At 37.1% G+C, this 22,390-nt stretch overlaps 1 protein-coding gene across 8 annotated transcripts in view; it reads left to right on the top strand.

The window, feature by feature from the left end:
* Nucleotides 1-22,390, top strand: part of QKI (QKI, KH domain containing RNA binding) — a 134,716-nt gene that overhangs the window by 38,475 nt on the left and 73,851 nt on the right. For 7 of the 8 annotated variants that reach the window (XR_009453342.1, XM_059699883.1, XM_059699878.1 and 4 more), the window contains exons 2-3: nucleotides 4,934-5,076; nucleotides 19,737-19,853. Coding sequence is in view for 7 of the 8 variants with exons in the window: in XM_059699883.1 (XP_059555866.1) it covers nucleotides 4,934-5,076; nucleotides 19,737-19,853 (260 nt within the window). In the remaining variant the exon portion in view is untranslated. The remainder of the gene's footprint in view (nucleotides 1-4,933; nucleotides 5,077-19,736; nucleotides 19,854-22,390) is intronic. The other variant, XM_059699882.1, reaches the window with a different exon arrangement.

The following is a 22,390-nucleotide window of genomic DNA, read 5'->3' as shown; positions in this document are numbered from 1 at the left end:
AGGCAACCTCAGTCTTCATACCTATCAGTTGTTAGGGAAGGCTGTATGGCATACAGGATTTTCTGTAGTAAAAGGGACAAAGACAAATTAACCATCTAGATATCTAACCATCTAGGTGTCTAGATGAGTGGGAGGGTATAAAACCATGCTATTATATGCAGATTAGAGAAGAAGACACTAGATATTACAGAACTCTTCAAATATTTGTAGGACTGTCATATGAAAGAGGCATTTGACCTATTTTATGAACTTTGGAGTATTGGGGTGGGAAGAAAGTTTAGGAAAAATTTTGGTTCCGTAAAATAAATTTGTAACATTTAAGAACTTAAGAGATGCCTAAAACAAAATCGTCTTGATCTTAGAGATATTTTTGGGTCAGTGTAGTGGGAATTTTTACTTATCTATTTTTAAACTTTTGGAAATGCTGATTTATTAATGGGAAAGTTTTTTTTCATTAAAATTTATTGGGGTGTCATTGGTTAATAGGATCGTATAGGTTTCAGTTGTAGATTTCTATGATACAAGATCTGTATGTTGGTTGTACTGTGTGCACATCACCCAAAGTAAAATCTTCAGTCACCATATATTAGACCCCCTTCAGCATCCCAGCCCCCTTCCCTCTGGCAACCACCATACTGCTGTTTGTGTTCATGAGTTTCAGTTTTATATCTCACGTCTTAGTGAAATTATATGGTTCTTAGCTTTTTCTGACTGGCTTATTTCACCTAGCATAATATTCTCAAGGTCTATTCATGTCACAAATGGCAGAATTTTTATACTAGGTGAGTAAACAAAAGTTTCTGAACTTTCAGTTCTCTGAACCACAGCTGTGATTTGAAGTAGGTAGTGAGTGTGGAGATGAGGGAACATTTGAGCATTGTCATGTTATGTTTGATATAACAGAAGAACATATGAAATATACTAATTTTGAAGCACTCCTGTGTTTCATAAAGAAGCATCTGTGAATCCACCACCTATGAAGGAATTAGAGTGTCACCCATACTCATGACATGCCTTTTTGACGGTGATTATATCACTTGATATCAACATAAACCAAAGCTCTGACCACCAGGACTTAATAGAATGAACAATTTTGGAGACAGAACTTTTTATAACATGAGGGGAAATAAATGGAGTACTTGTATACGGAGGTTGGAAACCAGTGGATTCAACTGAGTCACTCAGAAAGCAGCCTCTAATTACTAGTATATGAGGTACAGGCACATAAAGGTTAAATAAGAAACTTGTTTAAAATCACACAAGCAGTTGCTCTTAGAACTCAAACCAAAACTTGTTCTAACTTGAGTGTTATAAATACCATGCCAAGAAGTGCTAATGATTTTCTGGCTAGAAAGTTGCTGTTAATAAAGGGTAGTATTCATTCTCAACTGGTGAGATCCACGATGCATTGGATTGTAAATTCTTTGAGAACTAGCACTGTCTTAGTCATCTTTTGTGTACTGTTTCATATAGAATTTGTGTTCACTTATTATATTGAGTGATATATTGTAGGGACTGAAAGAAACATGGTAAAAAGACTTTATCTTAAGAAAACAGAATTTTAATTATACCGAGTGTGCTTTTGCTTTACATGACTCCTTGTCATTAGAAAAATATCAGACTTTCTTTCCTCTTGACTTCTTTCTTGACCCTAATACCTGCACTAGTTGATGACTCCTGCTTTTGTGCTACCACTGTCTCTGTACCCTTACTGTTCAGAGGCGTTAGGTTATCTGTTTGTTTATATGCCTTTCATATTATATACCTTTCATATTAGACTAAGTTCTTTGAGAGCTGGAACCCGTGACTTGTTTTACTTCAACGCCCTAGAACCTAGCTCATTCCTCCCTTCATTCACCCACCTATCCATCCAATCTACTGAGTAGTAATTGAGGATCTGGCCCACTAAGTTCCAGGCAGGATTCTAGAAGCTGGGAAGACAGAGGGTAACAGAGTCTCATGGAACTTTCAGTTATTAATAAAAGAATCACAAATGTTTATAGAAATATAGCTTAAGTTGGAAATATGTCTTCCATTATATCATCTAGTTGGATATGTGAAGGTTACTGGGTTTTGTATGTTTATGTTTTTTAAAAAATAGGTATTTTTATTGATTTCAGAGAGGAAGGAATGGAAACATTAGTGATGAGAAAATCATTGATTGGCTGCCTCCTGTACGCCCCCTACTGGGGATTGAGCTAGAAACCCAGGCAGGTGCCCTGACCAAACTTTGACTTCCTGGTTCATAGGTCAACAATCAACTATTCAGCCACACCGGCCGGGCGCTTTATGTGTTTTTTAATCAAGGCATCTGAATTTTCTCATTTATAGTTGATTCTCTTGTGTGTGTTTTAATTCGATAAAATGTTTACCTGGAAAATCATTCCCGCTCTCAAACTATTGTAGTACTGTGGGCAGTTCAAAAAGAGTATTTAAATGTAATAAACTAATACTGAAGGTGCTTTTGTATAGAGACTGGGACCAAAGGATATATGTTTACTTTTAATTAGATTAAAAAATTTTAATTCCCTTTGGTTAAATACTTGTAATTACCTAAGCAATATTTATGTTTCACTTGTTACTTGGTTATTGAAAACTTGATTAGAGAATGACTGTCATATGCTAATTTAAGAAAAACACTAACTTGATACTGGCCATCTTTAGGAAAGATTGTATTATGAAACTGGAAATACATAAAATAAATAATTGAGATCTTGTCCTTATAATATAGTTCAATCCAGGATACCTTCTTTCGATTTTTTGAAAATTTCATTTGCTTTCAGAAACAAATATTTGTTTAGCTCTGATAGGCAAATGGTTTTTTAAGAGAGAAAATTTGTTATAAAATGAATATTGTCATCATTGAAGTAGAAACTGTATTAGAGTAGTGTTTTCACTAATGAAGACTTAATGACTAAGTAAGAACACTTTCAATAATGCCTTTTTTTCTGTGTTGGATTTTATTTAGCTGAAAGTGATTTTAAATAAAGAAAGAAAATTAAAGTGATATTTGATAGTTCCTTAATAACAATATATTGAAATTCCATGTTTGGAAGACAAAAAAGTACATTTTAAAAATAAATAAAAAGGATTTCATTTTTAAATCCTACTGGACACAAACCTTTTCCCGAAGGAGGTTATAATCTATAGTATGGAGAGATGGTTACAGCTCATTTAATAATGACAACCCTCATTATCGGGTACCAGTGGTCAGGAGCCTCTAGCACAGCGGTTCTCAACCGGTGGCTCGCGACCCCGTTGGGGGTCGAACGACCCTTTCACAGGGGTCGCCTAAGACCATCGGAAAACACATCTATAATTACATATTGTTTTTGTGATTAATCACTATCCTTTAATTATGTTCAATTTGTAACAATGAAATTGGGGGTCACCACAACGTGAGGAACTGTATTAAAGGGTCGCGGCATTAGGAAGGTTGAGAACCACTGCTCTAGCACAATGTGGAAGCTTAAAGAATTCTTGAAAGAATTAATCAATTTCTTTGTACAGGACTTGACTCATTAAAATAGATTTCTCATACTTTATTTTAAAGAAGTATATTTATACCTGGGATGTAATAATAGTCATCTGTCATTTATTAGGTTCTTTGACACCTCTTCCCTACTTCTATCTACTACGATTTCTTCTTGGTTTCCCTCCTCTTCTCCTTACCCCTTAAATGTTGCTTTTCCAAAGATTCGTTCAGTCCTTCCTTCTCTCTATATACCCTCTCTAACATATCTCCTTTATTCCTAAAGTTTTAAATACTAAATTTGAGTATCAGACTTCTGCTGAACTTAAAAAAATCTGTGTATCTGAAGTAGAAGGCAGCCTTTGGTATTAAGTTTTGTCTGATAGGCATTCTTATGATGCTTATTTGACTGAAGTTATCATTTGGAATTTCTGGCCTCATATATGCATGGAGAATTAGATAAAATACCAGATTTATATCACAGTGGATAAGAACTTGGGCTCTGAGGTTAGTTTTAATAAAATGTATTATTTGGTCTATAAATTTAATTTCTAGTAGAAATAAATTTGAAGCTTTAGTCCTGTAGACTTAATCTAGGGCAGGGGTGGGCAATCTTTTTGTGAGTGCGTGGCAAAATCTCTGACTCAAAATTCATTTGCGTGACAACCCTAATTTTTTGAGAACATGTTACGCCTACTTGATATCTCTTAAGGTGTACGCATGTGAGGAACCTTGAAAAAATAATAAAATTCATTCGAGCGACAAAAACACAGTATATGATGATGAAAAATACATTTATGTTTTAATGTATACATGTACACTGATAGTCCGACAGAAAACTTTATGACTCCATTTGATATTATCAGTGGGACTTTTGCTGCTGCATCACTGATGACAGAGATTTTACATCAGGTTTATATTTTGTGACCTTCAGAGATATGCACGAGCTACTACTACTTTCATCCGTCAGGCCACTCCTATTACGAGACTTAACAAAATTCATCACTGAGAACAAAGATTCACAAGCCTATGTGGATGAAACCAAAACACTGGTTGGATCTAGGAAGGCAGGGAGAGGTAAGGCAGAGGCATAGAAATTGCTCTTCCCCTCTCTCGTCCATCCATGTCTATGGTCTTTAAGATAACTTGTTATGTAAAATTACTTATTTATCTAAGATGCACCTACACTGAATTTATCTGAAAAAAAAGTCGATATTAGAAAAAAATTGTGAATGGAAGATTTTAAGAGAGGGTTTTGCGTGCCAGCAAAAGTTACTGGCGTGCCATGTTTGGCACGCGTGCCAGGGGTTGCCCACCCCTGATCTAGAGAATGGTAGGTCAACAGTTCTTTACTTCTTTGAATTTTAACACTTTACCAGTGAAATCCCCCTGCCCCCTTTTCTTTCCTGGACTAGCAAGAATATTTTCGTCTAACTCATTTAAAATTTTTACTTTTAACAGAAATTAGCAGAGTACGGAAAGACATGTACAATGACACATTAAATGGCAGTGCAGAGAAGAGGAGTGCGGAATTGCCTGATGCTGTGGGACCTATTGTTCAGTTACAAGAGAAACTTTATGTGCCTGTAAAAGAATACCCAGATGTAAGTATATTTTGTTCTATTCAATATTTTTTCTGTGTACATACTTTGGAATGCGGTATGTTTGATGGTAAACACTTTAGCATTGTCAGCCATTTTGAAATAATTTCATGAGAGGACTAGAGGTGAATAATTTGGCATGGATAACTTTAAAAAATTCTAAGTATGTTTTCATCTGAATGCTGCTAGGTCACTTTTGGAAATGCACATGGTAAAGACTTAGTTTTAGATTAAAAATCAAGGCAAGAGTTATGTAAAGAGCTTTGGCCTGAATGTTCGAGAGCACTAAGTACAACTCTCAGCTCATCTGTGACCTGACCTCAAAGAAGCCACAGCCTGGGCCACATTGTCTTTTTAGTAAAATGTGAGTTTGTACCATGTGACAGCTAAGAGTCTGTTTGGCTCTAAAATTTCTATGATAACAACTTGTTTGCAACTTATTTTTTGTTCTTTTTAATCCCTTGCTCAACTATTCTCTATAAGCATTTTGTTGCAGATAGCCTCCTTGTTCTGCACAGTTCATTTATAAAGAGCTCCAAACTCTTTGCCTTTTGTTACAAAGCCCTACTTGGTATGGTCCTTTCTATCTTTTTGGCCTTATTGTAAATGACTCCCTCTTTTTCAATACACTCTGTAGTTACCTTGACTCTTCAAACAAGTTGAGCCTGTTCCCAGCCTGACACCTGTCTGTGAGCTGTGCACTGAGGTCTGCTGGCCGGCTGCTTCTTGTCGTTAGGTTTTAGCTTAAACATCACTTCAGAGAGGCCTCTCCTGAGCATCCGATCTAGAAGCAATCTGGTTGCTCATTGTTTCACATTCAGTTTCTTCCTCTGAAATAGCTTTTATTAGCTGATATTTTTCTTATTTTTCTTTCTCTACCCAGCAAGGTATTTAAAGGTACTTAACTCAAGAACCATTGTTATTAATTGCTATTGCAGGTGTGCATGATATTGGACATAATAGGCATCAACTACCTATTGATTAAATAAAGGCAAATTGGTGGCTTTTTGCTAGGTTTTAGAGACTTTTCTGAAATACGAGAAAGAGTTGGCAGTATAAGGTCAGAAATTATGATGTGTAGTGTACTCTTAAAATTCAGTGGTTATATTTACAATATACTAATCTAGAGTGCCGTAAGTTGGAATAATGGAAAAAAGCTTTGATATTTCACAATTTGCTTTTCCAATACAATTTGTTACAAATTTAGCACATTTACTGTTTTTTATAAGTAATTTTGGTTGCAAATATACAAAAATTATTAATAACGTAGGAAAAGAAAGAATTTGGGAGATATTTGGGTGTAGTAAAAAGGATTCGGACGGAATCAGGGCAGCTATGAGAATCTTAGGAAGACTTTGGACCTTCTCTGTTGCAAGCCTTACTCTTAACATAATTTGGAATCAGTGCCTTCCAGACTTTATCTTACTTTAGATTCTTAGAGAATGTGTTTTGGACCAATCTGCCATGATTAGGGACATACCCTAGTTCTTGGAATGATTCCTAGAGATGAGAAATTGTGATTTGGGCAGCTGTCTCAACTGAAGTCAGCTATTGGTATTTTATTGTCTCCTAAAAGGCGTCAGCCTTCTCATCTGCTTGTTTAGTCATTAACATAGAATTCTTTTAAGACCTTGTTAGAGCATATAACCTTGATCTGCTTGGTCCTCATTTTTCTTTAAAAAAAAGGGGGGGGGTCATAACATTATCTAGATGAGTGGTTCTTAAAATGTGGTTCTAGGACTATGGTATCTAGTTGAATCAGAAACCCTGGTGGGGTGAACCCCAGCAGTCTGCCTTCCAGCCCCATAGAGGATTCTGATGCATTCAAGTGTCAGCAGCACTGCTCTCATTTTATATCGCCAGAAGGTGGATAAGCCAAGCAGACAGGTGTGATGACATGTGGTCCTTTTGCCGGGCTTTTTTCCAGGAGGCAGGTAGAGGGCAAACTAGACAATGTCTCTGCTTTTGTGAAACAGGCATTGCATTCACAGAGACAGACAGTAAGCAAATGAATATTTACTTCAGGCGCAGTCAGTGCTGTGGAGAAAAATAAAGTGGGGTAAGCAGATCCATGGTGAGGATGTGTTTATAGTAAAAAATGGGGGAGTGGGCATGAACATCACCTTGGGGGAGAACATTCCAGACAGAGTGAGCAAGTGCAGTGACTCATTGGCCATAGCATGTTGGGGAGGGTGGTAAGATATGAGGTTACAGAGTACGCAGAGGGGCCATACATACTATGTAGGGGCTGAGGGCTCCAGTAGGGATGTCAGCTACTATCCTGAGTAAAAGGAGAAGACATTCAGATGTTTTGAGCCAAGGAGTGAATGAACTTGGTTGGGTTTTAATAGATTCATTCTGGCTGCTGTGTGGAGAAAGGCCTTTGGGTGATGGTGGCAGGAAGGAGACCAACTAGGGAACAGGAGGGAACTTGAACAAGAGAATTTAGAAATGCTTGGATGCTACATAGATTGTTAACTTAAAGCCAAAGGACTTGTTGATTGAATAATGGGGTGTGAAGGAAAGTCATGAGTAGCTCAAAGGTTTTGACCAGTTGAAGTTACAGGAATTGCCAATTCCTGAGCTAGGAAAGACTGGAGAGGAACAGGTTAAGGAGGTGGGGGTTCAGCAGTTCTGATTTAGAGGTGTTGAGTTTGAAGTCAGATATCCAGGTACGAGCATGTCCAATAGGTGGGTATATGAGTTATAGACAACTTTTAGCACCTCAAAATGTCTATTTTAACAAAGCAGTTTAAATGAGAAAATTAGTATAATTCATAGGAGCAAAAGTTTATTAATATAAAGCTATTTTGGTTCTCCAGGTAACTTTTTTTAATACCTTGATTTTAAATTTGTTAAAAGAATTTAAGTTTGGCCCTGGCCAGTGTGGCTCAGTTGGTTGGGTATCATCCAGTGCACCGGAAGGTTGCTCGGTTGTAGTCCCAGTCTGGGTACGTACCGGTTGCGCCTCCATCCCCGGTAGGAGGTGTGCAGGAGGCAGCCTATCACTGTTACCCTTTCACATCAATGTTTCTCACTTTTCTCTTCCCCTCTCTCTAAAAATCAGTAAACTATTCTAAAAAATAAAAAAAGGATTTGAGTTTGGCAAAATTGGGATCTGCATGTAGTTTTTGAGCTTTTCTTCTTTGGGGTTATTAATACACACCAAAAGAGTAGTATTGTTTTGTGGTATATATTAGGAACTTTATCTCACCTCTAAAAAATATGAATATCAAATAAAACAAGGGAGTCTGTCAGATTTTGGCAGTGTGGGAAAAGATTTATTTCAGAATTATGAATTAGATATTGGCCACTTAAATCTTAGAGGTCATCACATATGCTCCCCCATTTGTATATAAGCTTGACTTTGTGAGTGAATTCATTCCACTTGATTAAAAAATGCTTGTATTATTATTATTAAAGTTTCAAAGGGGCAGTGCTGCATAGTTGTCAAAAGTACGGACTCAGACCAAGACCTCTGGCTGGCTCTGCTATTTGTTTTCTGACTTTGGGCAAATTACTTACCATTTCTGGTCCTCATTTTCCTCACCTCTGTAGTGGAGATAGTAATAGGGTTACTCTTCCACGGGATTATGAAGAGTTAGAGATGAGTTTATGCATGGAAAGCATTTGGAAGATGCCTGTATACTGTGTAAGTGTTACCAGAATGTGAGCTCCTTGACGGTGGGGATTTTGTATATTTTCATATCTCCATTTACCTACCTGGTAATGTTAGATGGACAATAAATATTTTTTGTGCATATCTTTGTGACAGCCTCATTCTTTGAAATATTGGTAAATCTTTAAAAGAAACTTCCGCATCTGCACATAGCACCTTGTTTATGGCAGTGTTCATTGGAGCTCTGGTTGTGGGCTTGGCTGTGTATAGCTCTGGGGTGACAGGAGAAGAAAGTCTCAGATTCAATGTTTCAGAAAGGAGGTAGTACGTATAATGTCCTTCACAGTGTTTTTAAATCAGTGGCTTGATGTGGGAATGAGAAGGTGGTATCAGTAGCCCATTGAAAATGTACTCTAGAGGAAAACCAAGATGGTGGCATAGGTAAACACCGGAAATTGCTGCCTCCCACAACAAATTCAAAAATACAACTAAAAGACAAAACGGACATCATTCAGAACCACAGGAAGGCTGGCTGAGTGGAAATTCTACAACTAGAAGGAAAGAGAAAAGCACACAGACTCAGAGGAGGTGCGGAAGTGCAGAGGTACGGAGGCGCAAGCGGCAAGGGCTGGCAACTGAGGACACCGCTCTCTTTTTGAATCGGGACGGAGTCACAAGCCCCCGACTGTTCTGAACTCCAGTTCCGGGTGAGTCTTTGGGGACCTAGACTCATACGGGGAGAAACTGGACTGTCTGGCAGCAGGCAGAACTTGGAACTCGAGGGCGGCTTTCCCTCTGAGGTGCTTGCAGCGATTACCGGGACACTGAGACACGGGGCCCCGTAGGGCAGGGCTGAGGATCAGCCATAGCTGCTTGCTCCGCCCTGTTGATTCCCTGAGACCCCGCCCCACCCAGGCTGCTGCAGAGGCTTTTGCATATGAATGCCCTGGTTCTTTGCAATCTGAAAATTACCTAACAGCAGCTTGCATTGCTTCACAGCTGGGCCTCATTTGGGCACCCCCAAACCCCAAACAAGGAAGGGGAATCTGCAGATCTCCTCGTAGCTCCTGCTGGGTAGCCTTAGGCAGAGGCTAAATTTGCACCTCCTTAGATCCAAGAGCCAGTGTACCCAGTGGTCAGAGTGGGACCATCCAATTACAACAACTCAGATCCATAAGGGACACACTCAGGGGGCAGACTCAGTGAGCACCAAAGCTCCACTGAAGCAAGTCTTGCCTCATAAGAGTGTCCTCAGCACAGAAGTTCTCCCACCATAGACACAACTGATTCTCACAGCCAATTGGCCTGGAGGTGAATTCCTCCCAGTGATATCTACAACAATCAAGGCTTAACTACAACAAGACTGTGCACAAAGCCCACAAAGGGGTGCGCCAAGAGTGTCCACCTCAGGTAATTGGGGGAGGCTGAGCCACTGGGCCCTATAGGACACCTAGCACACAAAGCCACTCTACCAACACAGGGAAGCATAAAAAAATGCGGAGACAAAGAAACAGGTCACAAATGACAGAAATGGAGGGAAGCAAACGACTCGATATAGAGTTCAAAACCACACTTTTAAGGTTTTTCAAGAACTTTCTAGAAACGGCCGATAAATTTAGTAAGACCCTCAAAAAGACTGGTGAGACCACCGATAAATGTAGTGAGACCCTCGAGGTTATGAAAAAGGACCAACTAGAAATTAAGCATACACTGACTGAAATAAAGGATATTATGCAGAGTTCCAACAGCAGACTAGAGGATCGCAAGAATCAAGTCAAAGATTTGAAATACGAAGACGCAAAAAACACCCAACCGGAAAAGCAAAATGAAAAAAGAATCCAAAAATACGAAGATAGTGTAAGGAGCCTCTGGGACAGCTTCAAGCGTACCAACATCAGAATTATAGGGGTGCCAGAAGAAGAGAGAGAGCAAGATATTGAAAACCTATTTGAAGAAATAATGACAGAAAACTTCCCCTACCTGGTGAAAGAAATAGACTTCCAAGTCCAGGAAGCGCAGAGAACCCCAAACAAAAGGAATCCAAAGAGGACCACACCAAGACACATCATAATTAAAATGCCAAGAGCAAAAGATAAAGAGAGAATCTTAAAAACAGCAAGAGAAATAAACTCAGTTACCTACAAGGGAATACCCATACGACTGTCAGCTGATTTCTCAACAGAAACTTTGCAGGCCAGAAGGGAGTGGCAAGAAATATTCAAAGTGATGAATAGCAAGAACCTACAACCAAGATTACTCTACCCAGCAAAGCTATCATTCAGAATTGAAGGTCAGATAAAGAGCTTCACAGATAAGGAAAAGCTAAAGGAGTTTACCACCACCAAACCAGTATTGTATGAAATGCTGAAAGGTATCCTTTAAGAAGAGGAAGAAGAAGAAAAAGGTAAAGATACAAATTATGAACAACAAATACACATCTATCAACAAGTGAATCTAAAAAGTGAATACATAATCTGATGAACAGAATAAACTGGTGATTATAATAGAATCAGGGGCATAGAAAGGGAGTGGACTGACTATTCTTGGGGGGGGGGTGTGGGGGATGTGGGAAGAGACTGGACAAACATAGTGCACCTATGGATGAGGACAGGGGGGTGGGTGAGGGCCGGGGGGGGGGGTGGGAACCGGGTGGAGGGGAGCTATGGGGGGAAAAAAGAGGAACAACTGTAATAATCTGAAAAATATAGATTTAATTTAAAAAAAAATGTGCTCTAGTGTGTACCAATCACATCCTGGGGGTGGGGATATTAATTCAATTGAGAAAGCTTAAACATAGTGGAGATAATAGTGGGTTTTTGAGCTAGACAGGCCTAGATTTAGAATCCTGATTTATCCCCTTACTGGTGTTATTTGTCAACAGGTGCCACAATAATGCTCCAACACAGGCTATCCTAAAACACAGTGCCCTAAAATAACACAAATTGGTTTCTGTGGGCTCGAGTGTGTACTGTGTGTTGGCCAAGGCTCTGCTGATGAGGCTGAGCTGAGGCTATCTAGGCCTTGATCTAGGCTGGTTGCTGGTGGGAGTTCCTGTTGGACTCAGCTCCAAGTGCCAGCAGTTCACGGCAGGTCACTGGAGTGCCAGAGACAAGCCAGATTGCTTAAGCACGTGTAAGGCTTCTGCTCTTGTCCCATCTCTTAACATTCTCTTAGCTCAGCAATTGTCAGCTAGGTAGGTTTGGCCCCTCTGGAACATTTGGCAATGTCTGGAAATATTTTTGTTTGGCAAAACTTGGAGGGGTTACTAGTGGCATCTAGTGGGTAGAGGCCAGTTATGCTGCTAAACATCCTACAATTCACAGAACAGCCTCCCACCACAAAGAATTAGCCTGCCTAAGATGTCAGTAGTGCTGAGATGAGAAACAGCATCATCAGGTCCCCCTGTCCACAGTGAGAAGGAAGTGGGGTAGATGTTTGTGAGAATAATCGAGGCTGTCCCGTTGGCTTTGAGCTCATGTTCCTTTTATAGAGTTTGTGTTCTTGTCTATGAAATTAGAAGGTCTGGCTCAGAATTGTTTGGAGGCATCAAGATAAGAAACGTATGGCATCTGATAGAGCACTCAATATGGTTCCCGTGAGTGAATAAGAAAAGAAATCCTACCCTTGAAAGAGCCCACAGTTTTATATGAAAGATAAAAGATATTGCATTAAATCATTTAATACTTAAGTTTATCATACATTCATAAAGTGACAGACACGAGTGAAGATAAAAGTTGTACAGAGGCCATCAAATGATAGTTTGGCCCCTTAGGTTAGTAAGGACTTGTTTGTGTCCATGGAGCGCTTATAAGCAGTGTGTGAATGGATTTAACTCTGACTGATATAAGTAAAGATGTTATATTTCAATGAGTCAGTAATAATTCTGTCATTAAATGTTCCTAGGTATCAATTTTGAATTATTGAGTAATTGTTTTATAGGACCTACCAGAGTGGTAGATAAGTTTCAAATATAGCAAGGTCTAGCTATTAGATATTAGTTGTTCTGTGTATACATGAACAGATTAGATTGCTAAACTGTTTGCTTGGGATGTGATATGATGAAATTGTAGTGAGACTTTTCTCAGATTTTATATGAAGATATCTGTCTTTTCTGATGTTTGTAAAGTGGGTTTTAATTTTGAATGATTTTAGCCTTGAAAGGTATGTGTTAGATCTAGGCTATTATGATGACATGCATTGTCAAAGGTTTATAAGTTGGATACATTTCTGTTGAAGTCTTTTTCAAGCTTATAGGATCCAAGCACGGCAACTGTAGTAATATAGATTTATAATGTTATTCACAGTACTGTTGTCTCATAATAATACTCTTTGTTGATAGTGGAGCAAGAGTTTTATATTCCCTTTTAAAGGGTTTTCCTGGGTTTGCAGAGAAAATTTGGCTAGTTATAGCTTCTGAGTTAGTATAGGTTTATTGCTGTTTTTTGTTTTGGGGGTGTTTTTTTCCCCGTTTTTAAAGATTGTCACCTGAAAATTGGCAGATGAATTTAGTGAAGGTCATTTTCATTACTTTTGGTTTTGGTTTTGAAGTTTACTTTTTATATCACTCTGCAAAAGTGTATTGAGAGCCTTCAAAGTTTAATAATGTTAAGAATAATAAGCCTTCTCAGAGTCTTAAATGCTGATACTTTCTTTTTAAAGTAATATATTTTAATATTTAAAAAGCTAGCATTCAGAAGGACAAATTAAAAGATGAGGTTAGTTTTTAGGGAAAAATTACTGCTTATAAGCAAGTGTTTTCAGCCTCAGTTGAGATACAATTATGTCTGATTTTTCTATCCAAAACGTTTGCTAAGATCTGCTCTGTTAAAATTACTGTTGCAAAAGATTTATAAATCAGTTAGATACCTAGTCCCAGGTATCTAACACCCATATCTTTCAGATTCTCACTGAAATAACAAAAGTAATATAATACAAACTTGGAGAGAAACCTGCTTCTCGGTGCTGTTTATATTTTGGAAACATTGAGGTGTTTGTTGGATATTCAGGGGAGGGGAGAGGTGCTGGTCTGCTCTTGGCCCACCTGCGAGAGCAGTGTCTCCTCACTAACAGTCGTTCTCCTCTTAGCCCCGCCTCCAGCACTGGCAGTGACATGGGCTGTGGAGCAGTGGGAGGTGATACCACTCTTAAGTTGACCACCCATCTTGGTGCCCGCTTATATTAGGTGACCTACATTTATTTTGTGAATGAAAAACTCATCATTTATGCCTTTTCTTGGTTTGAATTTGGTGAGCAGACAACTACCGTAGTTTTTGATAGAACCTGCCTCAGTGCACCCTAGATACATTGAAATCAAACTTCTAAATGAGAATCTTTGGAACTAAATATAGTTACTTATTTCTTTGGGAAAGTATATTGTATGTCTTAATAATAAACCCAACTCTTTAGAACAAAAGAGGTTATGTATAGATTAGGGACTTCTGAAATCTAGTTTTGACTCCTGTAGAAAACTGCTTTTCCCAAGTCCAAGAGCAATAGTGTTAAACAGCCTCCCTAGCATAAGTCTGTCCATTGTTCTGTTTCACATTGGCATGATCATTTTTCTTCATTAATTGGTAAGGAATTTATTGAGCTTAAAATGTGTCTGTTTTATTGTTTGATATTATAGAACAGTGATCGTTTTGATTAGATTCTTTTTTATTTGTATGGCTTTTAAAGCAGTATAAATTTGCAATTTTGAAGGATAGATAAAAAGAAAAATAAATTTGCAAATTTATTAGGATCATGAAGGCTCAAGAAGAGATCTGAGTATAAACCAGTGAAATGTTGGTGTCATTCTTCCAGAAGGTCATGTGTGGCCTATGATAGGCACCTGGCACCAGAATAAGAGACATAATCCTTGCTCTCATGGTACTGTTATAGCTCCAGGGCCTAATCTAAGGCAGTGGCAGTTGAAATGAAGAAAAGGGGACAGATTAATGAAAATCTTAAGATTTCCTAGTCTGTTACCTGTGGAGGCTAAGAATGAGAGAGGGCCTTACTGGTGGTGCTGTTCATTGAGAATAGAGAATATAGAAGAAGACGGTTTTATAATTAACATTGTAGAGGAATCAAGAGGAAGAGATGATAAGCATACCATAGTAACAGAATGTCATTTAGTTAGAAGCCACTGAAAACTGAGTTGTATTGAACGAGGGTAACGTAAGACAGTTATCAGGAGGTCAGGTAGGACTAAAATTTGTGCCCAAAACATGTCACTTTCAGAGCTGAATTAATAATTTTGTAGCAATGTGTGAGGCAGGTAATATTTATGCAGCAAAACTTAGGAAATCAATTTCAGAGAGCTTACGCACTATTTAATGAATGGTCAAAACACATATTTCAACTCCTCGACTTATATTCTGGGTCTGAGGTGACACTTGTAAGCTCAATCTTGAATTAAATAATTATATTCTCCTCTTTCTCTTTTTTGAAGTTATACATATTTGTCATTGAAATATTCATATAAGTGGCTCAATTAAGATAAAAAGGATGTATATGATGCTTATGAAGACAGTGATCCCAGTCCATAACGACAGATGAAAATACTGAGAATGGCACGGTGTGGTTACATAGAAATAGTGTAATGATATGTTATGGGATGTAGGTGAAGAAGACATTACAAAAATAATAACTGAATCTGAAGAGGGTTGGTTTTTTTTCTAGTTCTTTTTTCTAAGAGAAATAGGAACATCAGTGATGAGAGAAAATCATTTGATCAGCTGCAGGAGGCCAGGCAAAAGTTTTTATAAGCTTTCTACTAAACATTTTGAATGAGCAACAAGAATGAGAAAACTGAATGTGAGTTCTGATGTGACCAGGGTGTATGTTTAAGGTCTTAGTAGGAGAAAGGCATTGTACTATGCTGATTAATCTAGGTGTTCTAGGATTTGGGGCTACTTTTGTAACCTGTCATGTATTAAGTATAGATTATAATGGTAACTGCCTTCCAGGGTTACCCTCATTAAGGAACTTAATGCATGTAGAGTTGCCAAGCATTAGAAGCTGGCTCATACTGGAACACTCATTAATAAAACATACTTCTACATACTCAACACCTAAGAAATAGAGAGTGACATGGTCTTTGCACTCATGATATTTCTGTATTGAAATAGAAAGTGGAAATTATAGTTTTGTTTTTATGACATTATCTGTCATTTGGAATTTATCCTGAGATCAGTCAGCCAGGCTTAACCATTTGAGAAATTTCTGAAATGTATTAAGAGTTCTTGTGCTGCATATGACTGAGTGAGTGATTTATTACTAGTGGATGAAAAAAAATCTTATGATTTCTGTGGACATTTTTTAAGTTGTATCATTCAACAATTTGAACAAGTATTAGTTTCTTCTATGTGCTGTATGTTGTGTGAGGTACTGTGAAGTGTAAAAATAAAAAATAAAAAAATCAGGTGCTGGTTCCTGACTTGGGAATGCCTGCCACAGATCATGGCATTCCATGTGATAGGAGTTCTTTGAGGCTGGATGCCAAGCACTCTGAGATGGTCACTGTGGAGGGGGAGAAGAAAAAGTACAACTGTCTAGAGCAGAGTGCGCCAGCCGGTGGTCCGCGGACCACTGGTGACCTGTGAGGTCCGAAAGGTTGGCGACCACTAGTCTAGAGGTAAGAATAACAAGGAAGTCACAGAAGAAACGTGAGCTCAGTATTGTGTAATGAGAGACATTTGACATGGTTGGTGAGAAGGAAGGACAGAAGAAGGTGTTACAGAGAAAATTTCAAAGTGCCTGCCATTTTTAGAGAACAGTGAATTGCTTATGTGTCTGAACAGAAAGGTGGTAGCAAAATAAAGGTTTGAAAAGAAGTTTAGCATCTTTTAAAGGATTTTGTGTGTAATAAGAGTTTGTATCTTGAGCTGTCATATATATTGTCATATACTTACATCATAAAACTCTTGGCTTTTATTGCCTCATATTTTTATTTTAGTTGTGCAGGTAATTTTTCCCTAAACACTTGTTATATAGCTTCTAGACTAGAGGATATTTTCTTATTCACCTGATTTTTAAAAAAATGGTTTTAGATTCTTTCCCAATTATGTTTATACTCAAAAGATGATTTGTCATAATTTAGGATATCTACATTCACAGGTGTCAGGTTTGGGTTATTACTGGTTACTGTTTTCCCCCTTTAAGCTGCTGGTGAAAGTGCCTCTTCTTGCATAGCCAACAGAAGATGTGTATAAAGTTCACATATGTGAAAAGTTTTGCAAAATGATTCCTATACTAATTATTAGGTAGCATAAGGAGACATGTTTGGTTGCTTATCTATAATTAATTTGAAGGTAGAAAAGGAGTAAGACATTTGTCTCCCCCAGATGAAGACATTTTGATGTATTCATTCTGGTACTTTTAATTAAAAACAGTTGAATAGTCCTCACTTAATGTTATCCATAGGTTCTGTGACTTTAAGCAAAATAAGGAATAATGAAACCAATTTTTACCATGGGTTAATTGATATAAAAAAGTGTTAAGTTCCTGAGGTATCTCATCAATGTTACAGAGAAACAACATTGAACAAGATGATGTTATTGGTACTGCTGAGTAGTCATAACTCTCTCCCATCTTACACACTCCATACGATGGGCTCGCTGCTGTTGGTTACACTTGAAGTGGTTCTTTTTTTTTTGGTCATTTGCTAAAGTAAAAGGCTTCATCAACAAATATACATGTGGTGTTTCATACCTGTTATGTCACTTAAGTGGTAGAATGTAAGGTTTGTAAGGTATCTAACTGAAATTCACTTTAGAAATACTAAACACACTATTTAGAAACATTACTAATCTGTGTAGAAAATAACCCAAAGAAATGCATATTTTTACAGAATATTCCAAAGTTTTAAGCAGAAGTTACTCTTTAACATTTCTTAGAAGTATTTCACTGGAATGCTTTTGGTGATCCATTTTTTTTTATTAATTACCTGTTTTGATAGCCTGTCACAGGAAGTTTTATCTTAATTGTAGATATCTTAAAAGGTTAATGGAAAAACTTACCATAATGCTTTGTGTATTGTCATTGGTAGAAATCTGTTAATTCTATTTAAAATGAAGTGAGCATCATTAGACATAATTGTTGTTAACCTCTTCTTTAGGCATAAATGTAGGTGAGCCGTGGAAAGGTCTGTACTTAAAATGTAGGGCTAATGAGTGTCTTTTTTCTTGCTTGCTCTTTGGGTGTTTAAAGTTGCAGTTAGCCCCAGTTGTATGAAATTATTATTTTTGAATGTGTTGTGACATTGGTTTAATTGCATGAAGCTGAAGAACTAGCATGATAAATCAACACAATGAATTTTAATGCAAGGCAAATGATATTAAATTGGCTGCAGTAGACAAAGCAGCTGCTATGATTAATTTTTTCATTCTCTGCTTACAATATTCTGAGGATGACCTTGACAGTTTCTACTGTATTAGAATCCCAGTGGTATGCACTTTAATACACTTGAGCTTTGTTGTTCTTGGGTAATAAAGATTGGTTCATTTTTAAGGTTACAAAAATTTTGTGTTATAGATGTAATATGTTGGTTGGTTTTGACTGCTTTTAAAACATTGCTTATTAATAAGTAATAACTGTAAGGATTATTTAGCTGTGGTGAAGTCTTTTTTCTATGTAATTCTAATTCCATGGTTCCAGCAGAAGAGGAAATCTTAAAAGTAGCAAGAAGAGGAAAGGAGGTACCTTCAAGGGAGTAATAGTTAGGTGGATGAGAGTGCAGGGCTGTAGGCTGGGTGAAGAGGTGAAGTATTCTCTGCTGGGGAACTAGGAGGGATAAGGGATAGTATGTAGAGGTGGATCAGGCACATTTCAGAATTGGGGAGCTTGTAGAGCTAGATCAAGTGCTTAGAGGACAGTCTCAACTTCGGATGGAAAACGTTGTATCAGAATCTGAGGGAAGAGGACTTTCTTCCAGCTGTCCTCATGCACTACCCAGCTTTGATTTGTGAGTCACTTAGGATGTGGGGATGCTGGTCAGCAACTTGGTGAGCAGAGTAAGAGCCATTGAGGCACAGAAGACTGAAGAAGTGCCCTAGCTTAAGCCTTGAGCGCAGTGAATTGTAGCATATGACTTTTATGTAATGGCATGCCAGCAGTGGCTCATATGCAAGGAAAAAATAGGAAGCTGTATGCATAGGAATCATTACCTTTGGATTTTTGTGGAAGTGATGGTATTTTATCTCATATACAGACTATATGTGAGTGAGGAAAATTTACTTTTCAGTTTTCAGAGTTAATCTATGTCTTGCTTCCCCCACTCTCCCTTTGAAAGATAAACTTCTGTATATGAAGGCTAGAAGTTTCTGTTGAGGGATGCTAATTCTTTATTTATGCAATTATTTTTATCACTCCCCTGTCCATGAAAAGAGTTAAGCCTCCTTGCAAAAATAGTATAAGTTAAAGGTAGAAATGGGAAAAAGAAAATAAGTGTATAGGTATAAAACTTGTAAGGAATGTGATGAAAAAGCATTTACTTTTAAGACTTAAATGTTTAGTACCGGGTGGAATCCACATTTGGCCACCAGAGCAGAGTTCTGACAGGCAGCCCAAAAATATGGTCTCTGAACAGCTGCTTGAGAGAAAGTATAGCTCGTTAGATAAGTAATAAGAATTTTCCCCAAGGATTTTAGTTAAAAACAACAACAACAAATATTATTTAACATAATGAACAGTTCCCTGAACACCATCATTGCAGAGTTTTGTAGAAGACATTCGCATTCTTGTGTGGTATCTAAGATTTTGTTATATGCTTTGGTTTAGATTACATGTTAATGGACAGTTCAGTGTAGTACCTTTTTCAGGCAAATGTATTGTTCCTAATTTATAATTTGTATTAATACATATGAAAATTTATTGCTAAACAATGAGCTATTATAACACCCCTCCCCCAAACTTGGCAAGAAATGTATAAGGACTCTTAATTTATTTCAACTGACTATTAAAAAGTATTTCATTTGCGCAAGTAAATATATATTTTAAAATAATTTTAATATCTATAAATTCAAGCAAGAGAATAATGTATGATGACTTTTTTTCCCCCCAGTTTAATTTTGTTGGGAGAATCCTTGGACCTAGAGGACTTACAGCTAAACAGCTTGAAGCAGAAACGGGATGTAAAATTATGGTCCGGGGCAAAGGCTCAATGAGGGATAAAAAGAAGGTAAGTTTTTAAAAATGGAGGCAAGTCTTTCTGTGAATAATTTAATTAATTAAACTTTTGCATTCTAATAAAATATCAGGTTTTTTGTGTATAAAGCACTACACATTATTTCATGTCAGAAGCATGAACATTTTAAAGGCGGTGTCATGATTTTGCCCTGCTAATTATCATTTTTCATTTAGCCAACTAAATTATCACTCAGTCAGTCTTGTTAACTTACTTTGGTCTTTATAATCGAGGAGCTTCCAATTTGGGAATTAGTCAAACTGTAATGTTGTATATATAAAAGTATGTAACTAAAACTTTGGGAAAATCTAAAATGTTTGAGATTTATATGAGAACAGTCAAATAAGTTTGCGTGTATGTCAGATCATTTGTAGAATTAGTAAACAGAAAAAGAAGGCTTTTAACTAGCCTCAGTTTGGTTTCATCAACATTCTGTGTTGATCACAAGTTTTCTAGACATTTTACTTTAAAGTATACTGTGTCTAGTTTTTGTTTTTCATTCTACCTCTTGTTTTTCTAGTTTAATTAATAAAGACCTAACTATCTACTGTAAATACTGTTTTTAGAGAGGTTTTATTTGCCTAGTTTCCTTTTGTCGAGTGAATACTTATGACTTTTTGTTTGTGTAGAAAATGTTTGACTTGTTTTTTTTAAATAACCTAGATTTTATTGCCAATTGATTAAACTTATTGTTAGGAAGGGTTGTTGTTTTTTGTTATTTTGATTTTTTTAACACATTGCCTCGAGAGGGCTATCAAATGACACCTGTGGTCAGCTTATGTTGCAGCATGTGCATTGAATTGCTTTGTGGAGCTCATGGGACCAACACCAGACCTAAAAGGTATTCTCACTTGATGCTGATATGCTGCTTTTCTGAGCTTCCCACCTCGTTTTGTTTAAGCTCTCTCATTGACCAAATCTCAATCACTCTTTTCTCCCTGTAGATAAAATAGTAGCTAAAAAGTTGGGGGTAAAAAAATTCTCATTGATATTATCTTTTAATCTTATAGCTTTTTTTTGTCATCTGAGTTTAAAGATACTTTAGGCAAGCTTGTGAGTTCCTCTTCAGTATATTTAGGTGTATTTAAAATATTTTATTAGGATCTTAAGTATTAGATTCTAGATTCTGATTCAATTAGGTGACATGCATTTTTGTGTTGCCATGCAGTTTTGGTTCCCACGCTTGCACTTAGGGTTGCATTGGCATTAAGTAGTGCTACTTTCATAGCCTGGTCACAAGGAGGTGAAACCTCGACAGCTGAGGACAAATAAATCTTCACCAAAAGATGATTGTTTCTGCTAGTTTAAAAAACTACTGTTATCAGGCAGTTAACAAAACATGTTTTTTCCTCTTCTCCACTTCTGTTCATTCTGCAGTAATGTCCTGCGCTTACGGCACTGGTGCACACATAGACATTGTGGACAAGAGCTTACAAGTGTGTAGTGAGATGCGATGAGTGTGTGTGACTAGGATTGAACTTGTAGCCTGAAAAGCATTTTCTGCTCTCTTTGGCAGAAGAACAGAATGGTTAGGAGAGTGAGTTCTGCAGCCAGATCACTTAGGTGTGAATCCTGGTTCTGTCACTTTGGTTTTGTTGGACACATTAGTTAATCTCTTCATGGTTTGTAAAGTGGGACTAGTAATGTCACTTATCTCTTATGGTGGTTGTGAGAGTTCAATTAGTTCTAAAACACCAGGAACTGTGTTTCAGTGTATAGTAAGTCATCAATTAATGTTAATCATTGTTCTTAATAAGTTTAGCTAACACTGTTTAATAGTACATTTTGTGTTTAAACTCATAGGTGTAGTTTTTTAAACTCTGGAAATGACAGTCCTTGCTGTTTTGTACCCTTTGAATGTCCTATATTCTCATGGCTTTTCTATTCTGTGTCTCCGGTTGTTGGTGTGTCCATATCCTGTCTTGTCTACTTTGTTCTTAACCTCAAGTAGAAGCAATTCACACATTTTATTTATTTTTAATTTGTACTATTGTCTACTAAAATTTATTAAAGCTTAACAGAATGTACATGCAGGATAATATTAAAATAGGACACCAAAAATTGGCTGTAGATTACATTTTTAGTTTTATTAAAAGCTACAGGTGAACATACCTTGGGCATAGCGAGTTAATTGGAATGGCTTCCATGTGTTCGGTATTAGCGTATGTGAATTCTGCGAAGAATTTATAGATTTAGAATACTAGGAGTGCTTTATATAATCTTAATTTAAATTGATTACACATAATAAATTAACCAAATCATCTTGGGTTATGCTATAGTTTATTTATTGAGCTGTTAAAAAAATGTTAATAATAGTAAAGTCAAAATGGAAAGTACTACTATTTGTTTGTTGCCTGTTATTTTGAAAAAAGACAATGACAAACAGATGGAGACAAAAGAGGTATTGATGTAAAGAAGAAGCCTGGTTGAGATATATTTCTGGTACTTCAAAGGAAAGTCCATTGATTACTTTTTTTCCTGTAGAGTTGTCAATTTATGCCAAGTGAAGAAAACTAGAGATTAAATATCAT

The sequence above is a fragment of the Myotis daubentonii genome, chromosome 6 (assembly GCF_963259705.1).
Source record: "Myotis daubentonii chromosome 6, mMyoDau2.1, whole genome shotgun sequence".
In the NCBI taxonomy this organism is placed as follows: domain Eukaryota; kingdom Metazoa; phylum Chordata; class Mammalia; order Chiroptera; family Vespertilionidae; genus Myotis; species Myotis daubentonii.
This window is presented reverse-complemented; position numbering and strand designations above follow the sequence as displayed.